The 20,621-nt window shown below is 36.1% G+C and overlaps 3 protein-coding genes across 3 annotated transcripts; 2 read left to right on the plus strand and 1 right to left on the minus strand.

Moving 5' to 3' along the window:
- The first annotated feature begins 629 nt into the window (after positions 1–629).
- LOC8258798 (probable bifunctional TENA-E protein) lies at positions 630–1,962 on the plus strand. Its single transcript, XM_002519162.4, has 3 exons — positions 630–958; positions 1,082–1,299; positions 1,505–1,962. Exons 1-3 carry the CDS (start codon positions 800–802, stop codon positions 1,818–1,820), a joined length of 693 nt encoding a protein of 230 aa, XP_002519208.1. The 5' UTR covers positions 630–799; the 3' UTR covers positions 1,821–1,962.
- A 1,723-nt stretch (positions 1,963–3,685) lies between these two features.
- Positions 3,686–4,608, minus strand: LOC8258797 (basic leucine zipper 1). Its single transcript, XM_015719186.2, has one exon. It carries the CDS (start codon positions 4,258–4,260, stop codon positions 3,838–3,840), a length of 423 nt encoding a protein of 140 aa, XP_015574672.1. The 5' UTR covers positions 4,261–4,608; the 3' UTR covers positions 3,686–3,837.
- Positions 4,609–6,348: 1,740 nt separating this feature from the next.
- Positions 6,349–20,170, plus strand: LOC8258796 (bromodomain and WD repeat-containing protein 1). The gene is made up of 25 exons (XM_048379238.1): positions 6,349–6,694; positions 6,896–7,005; positions 8,221–8,602; positions 8,930–9,117; positions 9,349–9,588; positions 9,785–9,894; positions 9,982–10,059; positions 10,145–10,251; positions 11,253–11,347; positions 11,436–11,551; positions 11,697–11,800; positions 11,877–11,954; positions 12,063–12,141; positions 12,275–12,443; positions 12,982–13,052; positions 13,365–13,445; positions 13,537–13,607; positions 14,774–14,870; positions 14,972–15,031; positions 15,940–15,994; positions 16,098–16,492; positions 16,591–18,423; positions 18,532–19,113; positions 19,245–19,303; positions 19,667–20,170. Exons 3-25 carry the CDS (start codon positions 8,259–8,261, stop codon positions 19,860–19,862), a joined length of 5,208 nt encoding a protein of 1,735 aa, XP_048235195.1. The 5' UTR covers positions 6,349–6,694; positions 6,896–7,005; positions 8,221–8,258; the 3' UTR covers positions 19,863–20,170.
- Positions 20,171–20,621: the final 451 nt, after the last annotated feature.

The following is a 20,621-nucleotide window of genomic DNA, read 5'->3' on the forward strand; positions in this document are numbered from 1 at the left end:
AATGACCATAATCATTAATTTTTTAAATCACATAATGGAAATCCAAATATCATATTCAAATGAACATTAGTAATTTATGAGATGAATTTTCATTGCAACAGAAAATTTTAAAAATATGAAACTTACTATTATCTGTTATTGAATATACTTCTCTAAGTATTAAATTTTGATGAACAAAACAACTCTTGACCTGAGAAAGGATTATACAATATTATATGAGTTAAGAATTTGAATCAACTGCCATTAGTGGGGAGGAAATTGATTTATGCACCGATAAAATATAGTGTGATATTTGAGGACATCGTGATTTTTGTTATAAAGATATGTTGATTTATTTTTTCTTAAATTTAAAGTTAAATTTTTATATTTTAGAAAGGTGAAAAGTGATTGATATAGGATATGTGGGATATGCTGGTTTTTTTTGTCTAAAAGTATGCGACTTTTCTGTTTTTGCAGTATGCGTTTCAAAACGTAATAAGAGTGCGATTTGAGTTTAATGAAACGGGCGTTTCATTAATCTTCTGCCACATGTGTATATGGACCTGGGTCCATGAAGCTACTTGGACCGGTATCCATCTTATAGCGATTGTCTTAAGCGGGTCGGCGTGAAGCGGTAGGCTGGACTTGCAATTGAAATACAAGTTTCTGGTTTCTATTGACATGCCACGTTTAATCCTGTCTGCCACTTGTTTGAATTCCGAGAAAATGAGTAACAGCGTGGCTCCATAGTCTCCAGCTACAATGACATAGTACAGCCACATTGAGTGAGCAATCAAGATCAGCACACAGAGGAGTGAAAATGGAGGGGAAAAAAGCAAGGGAAGAAGGTGAGAACAGTGGTGTTACCGAGAGGTGGATAAAGAGACACCTAGTGCTTTACATTGGAGCTACTAGACACCCTTTTATTCTCAGCATTAGGGATGGGTCTATTGATCTCTCTTCTTTCAAAAGATGGCTGGTACTGTGTTCTTATCAATCATTATCTGTATTCTTCTTTAGAAAGTTCTGATTCAATTAATGGCTTTTATTTACTTTTGAAAATTTGTGGCAAGACTGGCTAAAGCAGAGATAAAAATTGCAGGAACAGGATTATATATTTGTTAGACAGTTTACCCCTTTTGTGGCAAGTGTATTGATTAAAGCTTCTAAGAAGTCAGATGATGAGAATGACATGGAAGTTGTGCTGGGTGGTTTGGCTTCTTTAGATGAAGAGATTGATTGGTTCAAGTCTGAGGCCTCAAAGTGGGATGTTCCTCTTTCTAACATTGCTGTCCATAAGACAAACCAGAAATACTGCAGGTACCATATCTATCACCTAATAATATTTATCTTCAGATTCTCGGTTTCTTACACTCATTTCTTGGGGGAACCTTCTTAATTTCGCTTGATGTGTGTGGAAATCTTTTTGTGTATGATTGGTTCCTCCATCAATAATTATGGCCAATTTTTTTTTTTTTTTGAAGCAATCTTCTTACTGAAGATGCATAAATACTGTCTGTTACAGATTTCTTGAGAGTTTGATGTTACCAGAAGTTGAATATGCTGTGGCCATTACAGCGTATTGGGCAATTGAAGCAGTATATCAACAGAGCTTTGCCCACTGCTTGGAAGATGGCAACAGAACTTCATTAGAATTAGAGAATACTTGTAGAAGATGGGGCAATGAAGCTTTTGCCGAATACTGTCGATCTCTCCAGACAATTGTCAACAGGTGTCTTGAGAAGGCTCCAGAGGATGTTATTGCAAAAGCTGAAGTGACTTTCCTTTCTGTTCTTGAACATGAAGTTGAGTTCTGGAACATGAGTCATGGGGGTACCTGATCGGGGCCGCTAGCGAAAGGTTCTAGTTCATGTATACAACTGAAGGGTAGAGCTGTAACTTAACGTTTTTGCCATTAGCAACATATATACAGACCTGTATACATCATTTTGTGAGATATTGTGATTGCTTAGTTGTTGTTTTCTTGGGTTTCTTCCTGGAATTTTAAAGGGAATGGTCTGAAATGGATGGCCTCTTCGCCACCACAGCTAGACCATCAGATGGTGATCTAATTCATTATCACCCTCAAGTTTTAGCGCGGAGAGTTGAAGTCAATCAGCAAAGATGACGTATTTTAGGTGTAAGCAAGAGTTTCTCTGCGTGTCTCAAGGGTCTGTCGGCTCATTATCCCCATTTCTTCATAGTATCAGATAAATAAGAGAAGACGGTGTTATGTTGTAAATCTGAGCAAGGACAAGACATGCCCCTTCTCCCTGCTCCTGAACCAGCTGTTTCACCTAATGCTGGAAGGGAGGTTATGTACGTTAATAGGTAAACAAGAAATTGAGATGTTAGGAAGAGAATTCTTTTATTTTTTACCATATTAAACCCAATTCCTGGAGAGACTCATTTCACTTCAACTCATCAAAGAGCATATCAATGTCGCTTTCATGCACTATTTAAGCCCTACATATAAGACCAAAAATCAGATAGCAACTAATCTTGCTCGTTGACATAGTTTGGCATTTCTTCCGCGCAACATATTTATAGTTTATCAGCTTGGCTTTATCAAAATTCTGCAGATAAGATGACTTATTGTCTGGGGGCTACCGTTAGAACAAATGTCACTGTCCATGATCAAGTTTGGGTTCCCTTTAAAATTTTTTATTTAGTGAAGACATGGTGAAAGTAAGACTTTGATCCAAGTCCAAGATTGCGGGATAAAAGAAAATTAATGGATTTGATCAAATGCATTGCACATAACTCGACTGATGTGAACAGTAGTGGGAGATTAGGTTACAAGTGGCAGCCAAGAAGACATCTCTCTCTCTCTTGAACATGTCTACACGACAAGCTCACTGAAGGGTTGGCGAGCGAGCTCAAGCAATTCCTTCAGAATCTGGAACCTCTTGTCTTGATATGAAATGGATAAGCCAGGTGTACGCTTTTATCCTTTCCCCTTGTGGTTTTGGTCTTCTCAACTATAAAATTCAGCAAGTTAATCATAATGATTTGTTTATAGAGTTATACAAGTAACCAAGATCTCTTCGAGAGCTATAATTATTCAACATCACCTGTTTTTTACCTCCGTACACAAATTAAGACATATAAATGCAATTATTATCTTGCAGGATGTTGTTACTGCTTAGTGTTTATTGACAGAAGTGATGAATAAATTCTAGGTAATAAGAAGTGATGGAAACTCCTCTAGAGGCGAATCTCAGGCTAGTTAAGAATTCATCCTCACTAGAAGACTCGCCTAAGCAGCATGCTTAGGACAAGCTAACCATTGCTCTATATAATCAGTTAATCACGATGCACTACCTTTGAAAAATTGGAACCCACGTTTCCTCCCATTATCAGAATGACAAAGACGTGAGTAAATCCAAAGACTTCACCTATAAATATCCAAATAAACATCATACTTGTGTTACCTTGCACCTTTGGTGACATCAAGAAGGATAATAATAATAATAATAATAATAATAATAGTGTTATACAGCAAAGAACAAACAATAATCAGAGTTCTCAGTGTCATACTGATAGTAAAGAAAAAGCTTTGATCATTGGAACTTTAATCGTTATAATTCCTTATCCTGAAACGGTCCTGTCAAATTATGCTCTTATGCTCTCATTTAATCTAGAGACGACATATCAAATCAAAGTTTACAAGTAAAAAGACTAACCAACGACAATAATGATAAAATTAACAAGAAAATGGAAATCCAACTCACTCTTATCCCATAAACATACAAATTCATTATATAATACGACTTTAAACAATGAAACAGCAAAGATGATATAATAACTCTTATGTCCCACATCAAATCATAGAAACTTGTACAGTCAGCAGAACAATTAAAATTTGATCATGCCAGAAGCTGCTATGGGCTGCATATTGACTTGCCATAATTTCAAATATGACTCTGAAACTTCAAGATTACTGTTACTGGTCTCACTTTTTTTATAGCTTTCAAGAATCTGGTGCAGGCAGTTCAAATGCTGTATCAGTTCCATCTTCTTGGCCCTCAAGACTTTGTTCTCCGACTCAAGAACAAGATGCGCTTGCAAGATAGCTTTACACTTCTGATTATCTTCATGTAACTTTCTCTCTAACTCAGCTTTCTCACTGATCAAGTCTTCCATATGCTTCTGTTTCTTCATTCTTGATCTTCTTGCAGACTCTCGATTCGATATCATCCTCTTTCTTTTCTTCTCATCGATCATCACTTTTGGCGCATCTACATCAGACCCTGAGCTAATATTTATAAAGCATGACATCTTCTGCAATGGGATTAATTGTATTAATCTTAATACCCTTTCAGGACTTAAAATTGGCAAAAAAAAAAAAGAAAAAAAAGAAACTCTGAACTTCAAGAAAACAAGTAGAACCAATGAAGAAGAACAACTGATATGGAATGATAAAAAAGCATTAGACACAACAGTCTGATATAGCTCATATCATACACATGAGTCCTAAAAGAGATTGTGCAAGACTGCTAGAGATGGCAACAAACTAATTGATTCAGGTCAAGAAGGCAAATAATATGGAGAAACAGTGAAATAAGAAAAGGGAAGGCTATGCTATCCAAAGGGATTTCATCTTTTTATCAGAAACAAGAGATGTGAAGATTTGAAGGCTCGTACTGGTATTTATAATTTGTTTATTCATACTTCGTATAGTATTTTACCTTAAATGTATGCCATTGATGAAAGTCATTATTACAGGCAATTTAGCAACCTTATGGATAAGACTGACCACTAGCAAAACTAATAATAATAATTAAACCAATAAAAAACATATACTTGTATTTTTTATTTTTAAATCAATAAAAGAAATATATCTGTATTTTTATGCTTAACAAGCGAAAGCTTTAAAATAAGATCTCACGAAAAAGTGAATACAAACTTCTATTAATAGTTTCTAATTGAAAAATCAAAAGTTTTTCCTAGCTCTCCTTACTCAAACTCAATAGTTACACATGATGCTTATAGTCTTATTTATAGGGAAGCTCTTAAACCAATAAGAAGCTAACATCATAAAAAAATAAAAATAAAAATAAAAATAAAATTCTTAATATGATATTCTTTATAGTGTTAAAACTTCTAAATTTATTCTCTAACCTTCCTGTTAGATGATTTCTAATTAGGAAGCTGCATATAAATCTCCTAAGTAAAGCACTCTTTCCTAAAAATCAGACCTAATCTAAGAAATAAAAATATTTAATAAAACAACTTGTTACTGTGCTTGCTTTATATGCTGATGCTCCTTGAATCTTGTAAAACAAATTCACAGGTCTAGCCAAATCCAGTCAACTATGAGTGTGACAGGTACAGAGGAGGGCAAGCCTATGAAGGAAAAGAAAAGCCCAAACAATCAACCCAGCCTAGCCCAACCAATTTCAATGAATTTTGTGTCTGTTGCTTCTCCAACTAAGAGATTTTTGCTTTGCATTTTAAATTCAGCAAAATTAATTTTGAAATGTGAACATTATCCAAAACTAAATATATAAAAGAGTAAGTTTCAAAAGAATAAATCTAGTGACCGCAATTAAAAAGATCATTTACCTATTTTATATTAAGATTCTAAATATTCGACGTATATTTAGCATTGTTAAACTATAAAAATATATATATATATTAAAATGAGTTTATTTTCACCATCTAATATTTAAATAATAATAAAATATTCATACTATGAAAAAATATATTTTATTTATAGCCGTGACTTTTAGAGTTGTTTTTCTGTTACAAATTCTTTATATATTTTAATTTTAGTAATATAATAGAATTTTATTAGCTTGTTTTTGAGAAAAAAAAAAAGAGTCAATTAAAATATAAAATAATGTCATCTATTGTAAAGTAAATTGAAATTTAAGAATTGTTATAAAAAAAAGACGTTTAGAGTTGAGAATTATCAAGTTCTATGTGTTAATTACCTGTTAATTGTTAAGATCTATACATGTAGAGTATGTCTTTTGATTCCTATGTAAGTGTAAATTTTATAAAATAACAAAGAAAAAGAATTTTTCCCTTTAGAGAAAAGGAATATTGGAAAAGAGGGAACAAAAAGGAAAAAGAAAATAAAAAAAATCAACCTTTTGCAGGTCCCACCCATCGGACCTGTCTTGTCTTAACCATGCATCGTTTTAACTTGCCAGAACGAACCTTAATTCCTACAAACGTAATACACAGCTGCAATGATACAGTATCCAACACGGCGTCGTCTCTAAACAGCACAACGACACACGCCTAACCTACGAGCGTGGTCCCGTGCCCGCCGGATAATCCCAAATAATTTATTCCCTTTTATTATTATTATTATTATTTTTGTTTCTACTTTAATTTTATCTCAAGGCATCTCTAGAAGAAAGCAAATAGGTACGAAACGCTATCGTTTTTAATCTTCTCCTCTTCTCTCTCCCTCCGTTTCTTCTTTTTCTCATTCTCTACAAAGAATAACTCTCCAGTTGCTCTAACAATTTCACAACACAAAGATATATACAGAGGAGAGGGCTCCCTCAACACAATCTAAAAACGCCTCTTATCGCGCGTATTTCACACTCTCTCAATCCTAATTTAATCAAATTCTGCAACTCTTATTCCATCTCTGGATTGGATCCCTATTATCACTGGCACCTGTTAATCCTAAATACAACAGACATACTGCACCTCTAAAACGCGTCGTTTGGTCCATAAGTTAGCTCCATTGCAGGTACTTATTTGAAACGCACTTCTGTTATATTCAACATAATAAACTATTCTGTAATTGTTTATAGATAAGGTAGATAGGGATTTTGCATGTGTTGAATTGGAACTAGATTGCTTAATTTTGGCCTGTTTAATGAGAAATAGGTCCTGACATGGCAATTTAGAGTGTGGGACACTGAATTAGGGTTTTTTCTGGGTGTTACAGAGGAATGCATTTGGACTTCTGCTGGTCAGGCTTTGAAAGGCATAGAAGATATTTGGAAGTTCTCAGGATTATCATTCTGGCTAAGTTAATTTAGCACATTACAAAAAAAGGTTACAAATTTCCAAATATTTCATTGTGATTAGTGATTAATAGTTTATTACATGAGTTTCTTTTAAAGTAGCCGTTTCAAATATTAGTATTCTTTCCATTATGGAATTGTGTGGTTAGAGTTAATCGTTTGTTTCATTAGCGCTCATTTGAGTGCTTGCTGTTATTCTGCTTCAATTTGTTTGGTTAGGAGAAATATCACTATAGGATTTTGGACATGGACTTTAAGAAAAGTATTATAGGGAATTGCTTGAGCGACTAGCCCTCATTTTAGGACTGCCTTGATGGTGTTTAGGTTGAAAATCAGTGTGACGTTTTCCTTTATAGCTGTTTAATATTTTCCCTTTGTGGGATAGGGGGTTATTGCAACTGAAGAGTTTCTAGTGCTTGCCCCCATGTGAGTTACAAATTAAGTTTCGAAAATCATTGGAGGGGGCAATGCAAATGGGATTAGGAACTTTGTTGTTACTTTTCTTTTCGCATTCAAAGTTTCTCCCTCAAATTTCTTCAGAAGTACAGTTTAGACAGTCTATCTGTTAATCTCATTTTTTTTGGGCTTAAACAACTGTTCATTTAAGAGGTATCTTCCCTCTACGTCTAAAATGGCTTGGGGATAGGATTAATGGGACAGTATTAAAGACAGAAGCAAGATTTCTTTCTGCCAATGGAGTTCTATGCAGTATGACTTCTTTTGTTTGTCTGCTGAAGAGCAGGATGGAACTGTTAAACATCATTTTTCTCATGAGCTCATGTCTATGCATGGATTGGTTAGCAGATCTTGAATCATGTCTTGAGAATCTGGTGGGCTTAAATTTTTAAATGTTCATTTTTCCATTAGGTTACTTGGGGAGTTTCTCTATTTGGAGAGTTTCATCATCTATTTATATTTGTCTTCCCCAAATAGGTGCTGTAACTAGTCTAGATTAAGATATGGGCATACGGAGCCTCCTTTTACAGAGGTCAAGATCTTTTGCCTTTTAAGATGACATATTTGCTTTATGAATTGTGATGGTTGGTGAGCTGGTATTCATCAAAGACTGTTTAAGGCAGATTAATTTGTAATTTTTTTAACTTTCTTTGAGATTTAATGATCTCATGGTTGCATGCCTTATTAACCTGATTGATCTTGGTTTACTTCCTTTATATTTCAGATTAGCGTATGCTAAATGATTTTATGTGTTTGTTTTTGTTTAATTTTGTTTAACGTTTGTAATCAGTTACTGTATATCAATTTGGTGGTCTTTATTACACGAATATGGCTCTGCGGAAGTACATTCCTTCAGATGATGCACCTTCTCTTGGAATGAAGCCTTTGAGATTTTCTAAGAAGGCACATGAGAATGGTCAAGATGCAGATGCAGAGACAAGAGTGCCACATGATGTGGATATTGACCTTAGAGAAGTGTACTTCTTGATTATGCATTTTCTTTCAGCTGGGCCATGTCACCGGACATATGGACAGTTCTGGAACGAACTTCTTGAACATCAACTTTTGCCTAGGAGATATCATGCTTGGTATTCAAGGAATGGGGCACATAGTGGAGATGAAAATGATGATGGTGCATCATTCCCATTAAGTTATAATAAGTTGGTGGAGAGGTATGGAATGTGTTTATTGCTCCAGTTATTGCTGTCCTTTAAGAAAACTTGCATTAGTGTTTATAGCTAAAGGACACATTTTACTTATGTTCATTTCAATTGATATGAAGTCTTAACTATTAATGTTCTTGTCATGTTCTACATGAGCTATACGTTTTATGGTTTATGTTAGTCCGTTGCAATTACTTAATTACAGGGTTCTAGCATATACAATTTCAGGATGTCTGTTATTTAGGAAAAAAAGAATGAATTCTTAAATCAATTATCTGCTATGTTTTATCCTGTCGTAATATTTTTGACATACACTCTGTCTATTGCATCACTTAGGTATCCTCATGTGGAGAAGGATCACTTGGTAAAGCTTTTGAAGCAGCTATTACTCACAGATGCTGCATCACAAGGCTTAGCTGATGATAATACAGAATCTTCATCACAAGGTTTAGTTGGTTCAAGGGTTCTAAATGCTGCTCATGTTCCTACACTTTTGGGAACGGGAGCGTTTTCACTTTTGAGTGGTAGGTGACATATGTTTAAGCTTTTTATAGCAATCATCTCTCAGTTTTGTGATCCATTAATATAGGTCATGTGATATCATATTCATGTGAGGCTTTTCTTTCAGCTGTGAAATATCATCTATTCATGAGTGCATAATAGAGTTCTCACTGTCCTTCTCTTTCTTTCAGGAATTAGATGAACGTAATTGTTTGCATTTTATGTATTAACTTTAGCATCATCCTTTTCTTCAGATGATAAAGACAAGGGAGAAGATCAAGTCAAGCATCCTCCTGCCCATATGCGATGGCCTCATATGTCTGCTGATCAGGTTCGAGGGCTGAGTTTGAGAGAAATCGGGGGTGGTTTTCCAAGGCATCACCGTGCACCTTCTATTCGTGCAGCTTGTTATACTATTGCAAAACCAGCAACTATGGTACAGAAAATGCAAAATATTAAGAGGCTACGTGGACATCGAAATGCTGTCTATTGTGGTATGGATTTTGGGGAATTAGCTTTTACTTTTCAGTATCTGCTTTTGCATGGATGTTTAATGCGTGCCATAAATCTGAGCTGGAATTTAGATTTTAAGAAGTTGCATGTTAGATGTTACCATTGACATTCTGTATTGAGATTTAAAGAAATTTATTGATGCACACCTGACTTTTTGCCTTGATGTACATCCTACAGCAATCTTTGATCGATCAGGGAGATATGTTATTACTGGCTCTGATGATCGCCTTGTAAAAATCTGGTCCATGGAAACTGCATTTTGCTTGGCCAGCTGTCGTGGACATGAAGTGAGTTTGGATGTCTTGGCTAGCAAAAATATGCCTCTTATTTGTTCTTGTATTTTGGTTAACTATGTCTCATTCTATGCATAAAAGGGTGACATTACTGACTTGGCTGTGAGCTCCAACAACACTTTGGTGGCTTCTGCTTCAAATGATTGTATAATTCGTGTGGTACGCTTCTTTTGCCATCCAATATCTCAATGGTTTTTTGGTTTCTTTAATTTGATATGTTATGAATCCTTCTGAATATTGGCAGTGGCGTTTGCCAGATGGGCTTCCGATATCTGTTCTGCGGGGACACACTGGCGCTGTTACTGCCATAGCATTTAGTCCTAGACCAGGATCTGTGTACCAGCTCCTCTCGTAAGGCGTATTCTTGATATGCTTCAGTTTTGGTTATTTGGATTTGCATGGTTATTATTGATCATACTCCTTTGTAGTTGAACTTATTGATTTATGTTGCATATTTTACAAATCTGAGGTGTCCGTTACTCATGGAGAATGCTAAGTGGGAAAGAATCCTGAGTTGAGGTTGAAAATGAGAAGGGATATATAAATGTTGGGGAAGCCAAACTAAATTGTCTTAGGCCCGGCTTAGAATTTTAGTATATTGGTGACAGCAATCTATTAGTGGAAGCCCATTAATTTTGTGTTTGTTTGTTTGAAGGCTTAACTTTCCTACCAAATCTTAGGCCCAAACCTCGGGAATTATTCTTGGATTCAGACTTTTTACGGTTTTCCCTTTCTCCACAAATCAGCTAGTGGTTGGTATTTGGTAATTGTCAGTGTTGCGTGCTAATGTCTGAACTTAAACCTACCTCATTTTCCGTGCGTTTATTAAGGATTGAGACAAAAGCCCTAGGGGTATTACCATTCCTGAACAGAGAGATTATTAGTATTCAAGGTTACATTTTGCAAGGCTGAAACGCCATTTGAATGTATTGATTTCTATTCCCTTCTCCAGGTCATTGCATCTTTTCTCTTCTGAGTTTAGTGTGGCAGGTGCTTAGACTCTTACATAGAACGACTATATAAGAAATCAATTGTATCTTTTTTTACTCAACTTGAAAGTTGAAATCAATTCTCAGCTCAAGCGGTCAAAGTTAACTGGTGACAGTTGAGGCTTGGTTGTGTTGAGAGCTGAGCTGATTTTTTCTTAACTGAATATAACTTATACCTGTTGGCCTTTATGTTACATTACTAAATGGTCTTAGTTCTCCTTCTTTATGCATTATGTGATTTTAGATGCTTCCATTATGCTGAGACACATAAATTTCATGAGCATGCACTTTTACCTTCAAAAGTGTGTTACGCACACCTAGTCTGCTTTATGATTATTTTTGCTTATGCTCTATGATTTGCAGGTCATCTGATGATGGAACATGTAGGATCTGGGATGCTAGATATTCCAACTTCAGTCCACGGTTATATATTCCTAGGCCTTTAGATTCCTTAGCTGGTTGGTTGCTTTATTCTTATGCATATTCTTGATCGATGCACTGATTCATTTGTCTGAAGAACTTACATGAATATTGGAGTGGCTGCAGGAAAGAATAGCGGTGCATCCTCAAGCAGTGGTCCTCAGACTCATCAAATATTTTGCTGCGCGTTCAATGCTAATGGGACTGTGTTTGTCACTGGAAGCTCTGACAATCTTGCTAGGGTACATGGAATTTTATTTTTGTCTGCATGTTCTGCATAATCTTGTGTGGTTTTCATTTTCACTAAGAGATTATAAATGATCGTGGTGTCTCTTTATTAGTTTGGGTGTTGGAGATGTCTTATGAGGCTTAGCCATTTACTTGCAGGTATGGAATGCTTGTAAATCAAACATGGATGATTCAGACCAACCAAATCATGAGATAGATGTATTATCTGGCCATGGGAATGATGTCAATTATGTTCAGTTTAGGTTGGTATTAGCTATTTTTTAAATGCCATCCCTAAAATCTTGATTGCTGAAATAGGTGCTTCTATTTTTTTTGCAGTGGTTGTGCGGTGGCGTCTAGATTGTCTCTCTCTGACAGCTCGAAGGAAGAGAATGTTCCAAAATTTAGAAACTCATGGTATGTGGCTTTAGTTTGTATTTGTATGTTATCCGAAGAATTTTATCACTGCCTTTGTTATAGTTTATTATTTATACCAAACATCGATGAGTAATTTTATGTCTTCAGGTTTTCTCATGATAACATAGTGACCTGTTCTCGAGATGGCAGTGCAATGATATGGGTTCCAAAATCACGTAGATCTCATGTAAGCTAATAATCTCTCATTTTTATTTGCTTAACCCTTCCTTTCTTTTTGAGAGTTGGTTGCTGTTTGTGAGGTGCAGTCTACGTCAGTTATTTTTTATTTTTTAATAATTAATATATATGTTGCTTTGCAGGGGAAAGCTGGCCGCTGGACTCGATTATATCAACTGAAAATTCCTGCTCCTCCAGTGCCACCTCAACCTCCAAGAGGAGGTCCTCGTCAGAGAATTTTACCAACTCCTCGAGGTGTCAACATGATCATATGGAGCCTAGATAATCGTTTTGTCCTTGCTGCGGTCATGGGTAATATTCCGTGTCTGGCTGTATCTATATTTCTGTAGCTAAGTGCAGATGTATATGTGCTCGGATGTCGAAGCTGATCATTTTTCCTGATTCTTTGATAGCTTCATGTTCTTTTTTTTTTCCCTGTAGAAAAAAATGTTAATTTTCTCTATTTCCATGCCCATATTTGTTTCTTTCACTCAACAAATGTTTCTTAATCAATTTTAAGGAGTTACAATGCATAGAATACCTATTATAACTCACCAAATTGTACTATTTCTTCTATTTTGTTAAATAAATGAGGATCAACTTGGCACATTTCTGAACTTGATGAGATAGCACTCTCACTTTTTTCTCTCTGTTTTTGCTCCCTCCTTGAACTAGTTCTTTAGATGTATTCACCTTGCACCTTTCTAACTTGAAAATTTCAGAAGTTGATACTGGAGAACCTAAGCTGGGTGTCTGGCATGATTCTTACAATACAAGTTGCATAATTGTTCTTTGTCATGGTTGATAATATGTTGCATGTATTGGCTGTATAATATATTTGGTAATACAGATTGCAGAATTTGTGTTTGGAATGCTGCTGATGGTGGCATAGTACATTCTTTGACTGGTCATACTGATTCCGTAAGTAGTTCTTTCTTTATCTCCTCTGCTACTTCCTCTCTTCTTGTGATTAGGGAAGTGATAGCGAACATTGGATTATGCAACATGCCTATCTTTGGATATATTATTTTGATTCTTTAACTTCTCACAGGCTCACTCTTAAAGAGTCAGATGTTTCTGCCAATATGTTTTTTGGTATTTCTTTCCTCTTGTGATTAGGGAAGCGGGTGGATTATGCATACATGCCTATCTGAGGAAACATCATTTTCTATTCTTCAACTTTCTAATTGATGAATTGAATCTTTGTGACCATATACTTTTCATTCTTGGCAGACGTATGTTCTGGATGTTCATCCTTTCAATCCACGAATTGCTATGAGCGCTGGTTATGATGGAAGAACTATAGTGTGGGATGTGAGTTTGAGATTGTTCTGCTACATTCTAGCTTATGAATTGTTTTTCTATTAATGATTATATTCAATACTTTCATATTTTCTTTCTTTAGATATGGGAGGGCACACCCATCCGGATCTATGAAATTTCGCGTTTCAAGCTAGTTGATGGGAAGTTTTCACCGTAAGTGCAATATAAGAAATGATTATTCTAGGAATTCTTTCCTTTAGTTGATTCTATTGATTTTCCTCTAGAATCAGTGTTGAATAGCATTGTATGTGGCGACCTGGTGACTATTCTTTATTCTAGTTCTTCAAAACCTCGGCATCATTTTATTACGCAGTTCTTTTTCTTTTAATATTCAGATGTTTTGATTGCTAGGATCCATATAGATTTTAGTGGCATAATATCATCCACCTTTGTGATTAAGCCAGTATTTTAACATTTCTTAAAATTCTCATCTAGTGACACCAATGTTATTTCCTTAGAAAACCACCAAGATATATGCTACTTTTTGGGTTTAAATATGCAATTAAATTAGATAACTATAGGACCATATTTGGTATGCTTTGGAAATGGAACGGATATGGCAGTGCATGTCTAGATGCAAGAAATCCTTTCCAAAAATTAATTTGAGATTACTGAATGAAATTTGGTATTATTTTTATAAACTATTCAAACATGTGGATGCCATTTCACTTAAATTAAGCTCTTCAGTACATAATAATGAATTTTATCCAAGAATAGCTAGCTTTCCATCTCTATTTCCCAAGTGTATCAAATTTGCCCAAAAGGCAACAAGTATATTGCAGAAGAAAATCTTAATTATAGGAGTTAAAGTTTAATTAACAGAACAGCACGACGCTATGCCTTCCTGAGGTTTTGATCTTCTGTGAACTCTGATATATGTATTTCGACAATCCTACGCAGCTTAAAATTGCCTTTTCTCTTTTCCTGGTTTTAAGGACTCTATACCGACATGTAACTGCGACCTCAAGCCACCAACAACAACCAAAATTGACCCTGATTCCTGTAAGATTTAAGTAACTTAACAATCCAAATTGACCCATTTACAAGGCATTTTTGCATCAAAATTATGTGAATCTTTGTGCTTCCTGAGCATGAATTATCTAAGTGAGCCTCGAGAGGAAATTAAGTGATGATGCATCCATTTACAGCTCTCCTACAGTTATTGTTTAGGTCATGTCTTTACAATTGTGATGGATTTTATTTCTGCTATTATTTTGGTCCAATTCTGCACCCATATTAAAACTGATGGACATATCTGTGAAGTTAATGGAAATTTTCCAACTGATGTTGATGTTCCTCTATGCTTGCTTTTGTATTAGGGATGGCACATCTATTATACTTTCAGATGATGTTGGTCAATTATATATATTAAACACAGGCCAAGGTGAATCCCAACAGGATGCTAAATATGACCAGGTGCCATTATGTCAAATAACTGATTGTGCTTTTGTTAGGTTTTACTCATATTGAGGTCCCTGAAATACTATATGATACTTATGAGTGGCACTTCCTTACAGTTCTTCCTTGGTGATTACCGGCCCGTGATACAAGACACCTATGGGAACGTACTTGACCAGGTTAATTGTCCATCTATAACCTACTGCCTTCAGCAATCCCTTTTATCGTAGGGAATACACATACACATAATGTTTGAAAACTTAACATAAAGGACTTTCACTAAAGTTCTTAGTGCACAAGTAAGCAATGTTTCTAGAATTTGAACGTCCTTCCATATGGCAACATCCAGCAAATTATAAAAGGTCTTCTCTTAGTAATGCCCATTAGTAGTCAAGTGCTTAGGAGTGTGAATATCTTCAGTACTGATGGAATACGTATGAAGATTAAAAATTATTGATGTTGATATTAAAATTATCAAAAGTATAGGAAATGGAAAAGCTTTTAAGAAAAAAAATCTAGAAATGGATATTGGCATATTTATTTGGTTAAAATTGTGTAAATTTTATTTTATAAGAAAGTGAATGTCAAGGTGTACATAAACTAAAGTGAAACTTAGATTGTGGGAAATGAAAAATATATATGTGTGCATATATCAAGCCGGCTTTATTTCAATATAAAATTGGAAGACAAATGGCTTAATTTTAAATTTGTATTGTTAGATGGGTATGGCTATTTGGTTTTGGTGAATCCTCTAATAATGATTACTTTATAAATTTTTTAAAGTTTAATTGCAGAATAGTTAAAATATGGTCTGCAGCCTTCAGGCTTGGTGGTCATAAGTTCCTTTTTTCCTTTTAGTTGTCCTATGAGTCTTAAGTATCATTTAAGAAACTAACATAATGTCTGTTAATAGTAATCATTGTTCTATTGCAATAAAATACACAATATTGATATTGCTCTGGAGAATTTTTAGATGGTCAGCTTTTTAATGTTTGTCTGATATGTACTTACTAAAGTACTTCAGGCATTTTATATGAATGTGGTACTTGCTTCTCAACTTATAAACTATGTGAAACATCTGATTCAGGAAACTCAGCTTGTGCCATACCGACGAAATATGCAAGATCTCCTATGTGACTCAGGTTTATTATCTCATCGAGAAACTCTTGTATTTCTGGTATCTCTTTGAGATATACTTTATGGTTATGACATTCTTATGTTATCCTTGTCCTTGAGGAACTATAGGAATGAATCCTTATCCAGAACCTTATCAGAGTATGTACCAGAAGAGACGGTTAGGAGCTTTGAATATGGACTGGAAGCCACCTTCTATAAAACTTGCTGTTGGGCCTGATTTCAGTTTAGACCCAGAATACCAAATGCTGCCCTTGGCAGACTTGGATGTATTGGTTGAACCTTTGCCTGAGTTTGTAGATGTCATGGATTGGGAACCAGAAAATGAAGTTCAAAGTGATGATAATGATTCAGAGTACAATGTCACTGAAGAATACTCTAGTGGGGGTGAGCAAGGAAGTTTAAATTCTAGTTCGTCAGTCGATCCAGATTGCAGTTCTGAAGGTAGTGAGATCGAAGGCAAGGACAGCTTTCATAGGTCTACTAGGAAAAAACAGAAAGCTGAAGTAAGTGTTTTCTGATGAATTTTGTTTCAAAATCTTACTTGGCACATAATTGACTTGGTATTTTCTCCCTCGCTTTTATCCTTGTGATTCTTTTGCAGATTGAGATAATGACGTCTTCAGGGAGGCGTGTTAAAAGGAGGAATTTGGACGAGTGTGTTGGTAATACCTTCAGAAGTCACCGAACAAGGAAATCAAAGATTGGTCGAAAAACTTCAAAGGCAAAGTCTTCCATGTTAAAGGCTTTGAGACCTCAAAGAGCAGCTGCCCGCAATGCTCTTAGTTTGTTTTCAAAAATCACTGGAACAGCTTCAGGTGGAGAAGATGGGGATAGCTCAGAAATTGATTCATCAGAAAGTGAATCCATGCAGCAGCAATCAGACATCCAGAGCGATGAATCAGAGAGATCCTTGCAAAATGCACAAAACAGGAATATGAAAGGGAAAGAAGTTTCATTGGAAGAGTCTGAAAATTTTGTGAAATCTCACGAATTTCCTGAATCTCATATTAATGCTGGAAATAGGAGAAGATTGGTTCTTAAACTGCCAGTTCGGGATTCAACTAAGGTCTTAATGTCAGGGAGTAGAATACCTGACAGAAGCCAAGTTGCTCTAGTTGGTTCATCCTCATTGACAGCACCTCAAATGGCCACTAGGGTAAATGGGGTTCATATAAGATCACAAGATCTGGGATCCTCTTCTAGTTATACAAACTGCACCACTGTGAGAGGGAGAGGAAGAGAGCAAACAGAGAGCTGTTATTTAGATTTGTCCGAAGGATACAAAAACGGGGACGTAAAGTGGGGAGGGGTCAGAGCCCGTACAGCTAAACGTCAGAGATTTGGAGAAGCCGTGTCTTCAGCTGCATGTTCCAGATTTAGTATAGGTCTTAGTGATCCCAAAGAAAAAGAGAATAATGCTGATGGATTTTCAACTCATAATACTTGCAGCGTCTTATCCCCTCCTCCTGAAGTTCAAGATTGTGCCGGTAAGATGGATGAAATGACAACTAATGAGAGAGACACTGGGGCTGAAACCCCTCAGGCTGCAAATAATATGCCCAATGGTAAAGAGCACCCAAGTTTGAATGGTTGCATAGATTTCAGTGAATTACCTAAATTGACTCACATGGTCAATGGGAACGACAACTCTTTTGAAATTAACAAGGGTAGTACACCCATCCCAACAAAGTTGCAGATAAAGTTTAGGAAGATTTCAAGAGACTCTTTTAGTCAGGAAAATGAGGGGGTTGATTTATCACTTGATAGCCCTGCAGGCATGAGACAGAATCCCATTTCGGAAGTCCCTGAATATGATAGAACCAATAGATTTGCTCCAGTTAATGAACATGATGAGTTTCGGGAATTAGATGTTCAGATTGATGAAGGTTCTGTCGCCTCATTGGATGATTCAATGGGTTCCCAATCACGTCCAAAAAATATGTATAATGTTGTTTATAGAAGGTCAAAGTTAAGTAGAGATAGAGCTAACTCAGAAGGTGATAGTGGCATCAGAGAGAGCATTTCACATTCTATTACTGAGGAACACAGTGCCAGATATGACTTGAATGAGAGGACTGATGGAGCTCACAGGAGTCATCTCATGGGATTACAGGCAGAAATAGATGATCCAGTGAACTGTATTATGAAGTTGGGGCAGGAACTTAAGTCAGAGGATACAAATAGAAATCTGCATAATGGTTCCACTAGCAGATGTCAACTTTCTGGTAAAGAATGGAGATCAAGCTCAAGGATGACAGTTGGAATAAGATCTACTAGAAGTAGGAGACCCAGTTATCATTTTCGTGATGCAAGTCCAGTAAATAGGAGGAAATCACATCAACCAGCCAAAAGATCATGGTTAATGTTGTCCATGCACGAGGAGGGCTCTCGTTATATCCCTCAGCTAGGGGATGAAGTAGTATATTTAAGACAGGTTGGTAGTAAGAGATTGCAAATCTTTGTTGCTCAATATTGAATTCAGACTACTTGTGATGTAGCATTGATAATTGCAATGATGTAACTGGAATTGTTTATCTTTCAGGGGCATCAGGAGTACAAAGAGGTATGCAAAGACCAAAATGTCTCAAAAGAACCTGGGCCTTGGAAGTCAGTAAAGGGTCATATAAGGGCAGTGGAATTCTGCAAAGTTGAAGGACTGGAGTATTCCACAACACCAGCTGGAGATGGTTGCTGCAAAATGACACTCATATTTGTAGATCCTACTTCTGACGTGTTCGAGAAAACATTCAAATTAAGTCTACCTGAAGTTACAGGTTTCCCAGATTTTCTTGTTGAAAGAACTCGCTTTGATGCTGCTATGCAGAGAAATTGGACAAGCAGGGATAAATGTAAAGTCTGGTGGAAAAATGAGGGTGAAGAAGATGGCAGCTGGTGGGATTGCCGGGTTGTGTCTGTAAAGCCCAAATCTTCCGAGTTTCCAGACAGTCCATGGGAGAGGTGCACTGTTAAGTACAAGAGTGATCCCTCAGAAGAACATCACCACAGTCCTTGGGAGCTTTTTGATGATGATACTCAATGGGAGCAGCCTCATATTGATGATGAGATTAGGAACAAGCTGATGTCTGCCTTAGCCAAATTAGAGCAATCAGGCAAAAGAGCACAGGTAGTCACGGTTAAGGGAGGGAAAATTAAATATTCTTTTGTGAAATTTCATTTAATTTTGAATTTTAGCTACTGGGTTAATCTAAAGGTACTGCAAAGAGTTTTTATGAACTCTGTTTTGAATATTTTCAGGACCGCTATGGGGTTCAGAAATTAATCCACGTTTCAGAGAAGACTAATTTTACAAACAGGTAATCACTTACCAATTTCCTCTATCTAATCATCATTTTAAGTGGGTATTTTGCCGTCAGAAGAGCTATTCAATGGTTGGTGGCCCTCTCCTTCCTAGAAACTCCCTCACTCTATCCCACCGGGATCTGAATCAGAAGATATAATGGAAGTCCCAAAATTTTAACAGTTTTTGCATTCTGGTATAGCATGAATTGCTTCCTAGAAAACTTTAATGACATTTTTGTATTCTGATATAACATGCGTTGCTTCTTTCATTTATGCTTGCTTCTTTATTCAAGTGCATGTGCCTCTACTATTTCAATTTAAGTTTGGAAAAATTGGAAATTCAAACTAACGTTTGAAACCGGTGATATCTTTCCCAGGTTTCCTGTGCCATTGTCTCTGGATCTGATCCAGTCAAGGTTGGAGAATAACTACTATCGAACTTTTGAGGCATTGAAGCACGATATTAGAGTCATGCTTTCAAATGCAGAGGTTCACTTTGCAAAGAATGCAGACCTGGCTGCCAAAATGAAACGCTTGTCAGAATGGTTTGAACGGACGTTGTCATCTTTGTAACCCCTCGTCAAGTTTTGTAGAGATATCAGTCGGCCGTCTGGGTTTTTCCTCTTCGTAGATAATTTTTTACCCCTTGTTTTTCTTTTAAAAAAAAATAGAAAAAGAAATTATAAGATTTCCTTTTTTCTTTTCCTCAAATAGGTCCAGTTTTGGAATGGGTTATATTCCCCTGTTTAGGCGAGATAAATTTATCATTGGAAATTAGGCGATTGCAGTGGGAAAGTTTCCGCTGGAAGATTCACTTTTGTATAGACATGTTGATTTTGCATCATCATTAATAAATATCAAGGTATACAACAATTTAAATCTGTTTTACAGTCTTAATAGCCATGCTCCAATTTAAATGATTGTTAATTATCACTTCATTCTTCAGTCTACAAACCTTCTGAAAACCAACTGAAAAAAATAACTAGAATTTTTCCCATTTTGGATCATAGTTAGTCCACAAGGTAGAAAAAGTGATAATCTTTTACAAATTTCCAAAGTCTGCCGCACCGATATAGATTCAGAGCTTGATTCTGACTGACCGGCAGTGAACCCGGCATAATTAAAAAAAATTCACCCTTTAGTGGCTGCCGGATCATGAACGAATAAATGTATGATCAAGCGATATTGATCTGCAAGTTCCTCAAATAAATTCCAAAATTAAAACATAACGAAGTTGTATGGTAGAACAAGGCATTCGACAGCAAGGATGGTCCGTAGCAATCAGCAGCTAGAAACAGTACTATCATCCATGTTACGGATTTATAACTGCCT

Source organism: Ricinus communis, chromosome 9 (genome assembly GCF_019578655.1).
Source record: "Ricinus communis isolate WT05 ecotype wild-type chromosome 9, ASM1957865v1, whole genome shotgun sequence".
In the NCBI taxonomy this organism is placed as follows: domain Eukaryota; kingdom Viridiplantae; phylum Streptophyta; class Magnoliopsida; order Malpighiales; family Euphorbiaceae; genus Ricinus; species Ricinus communis.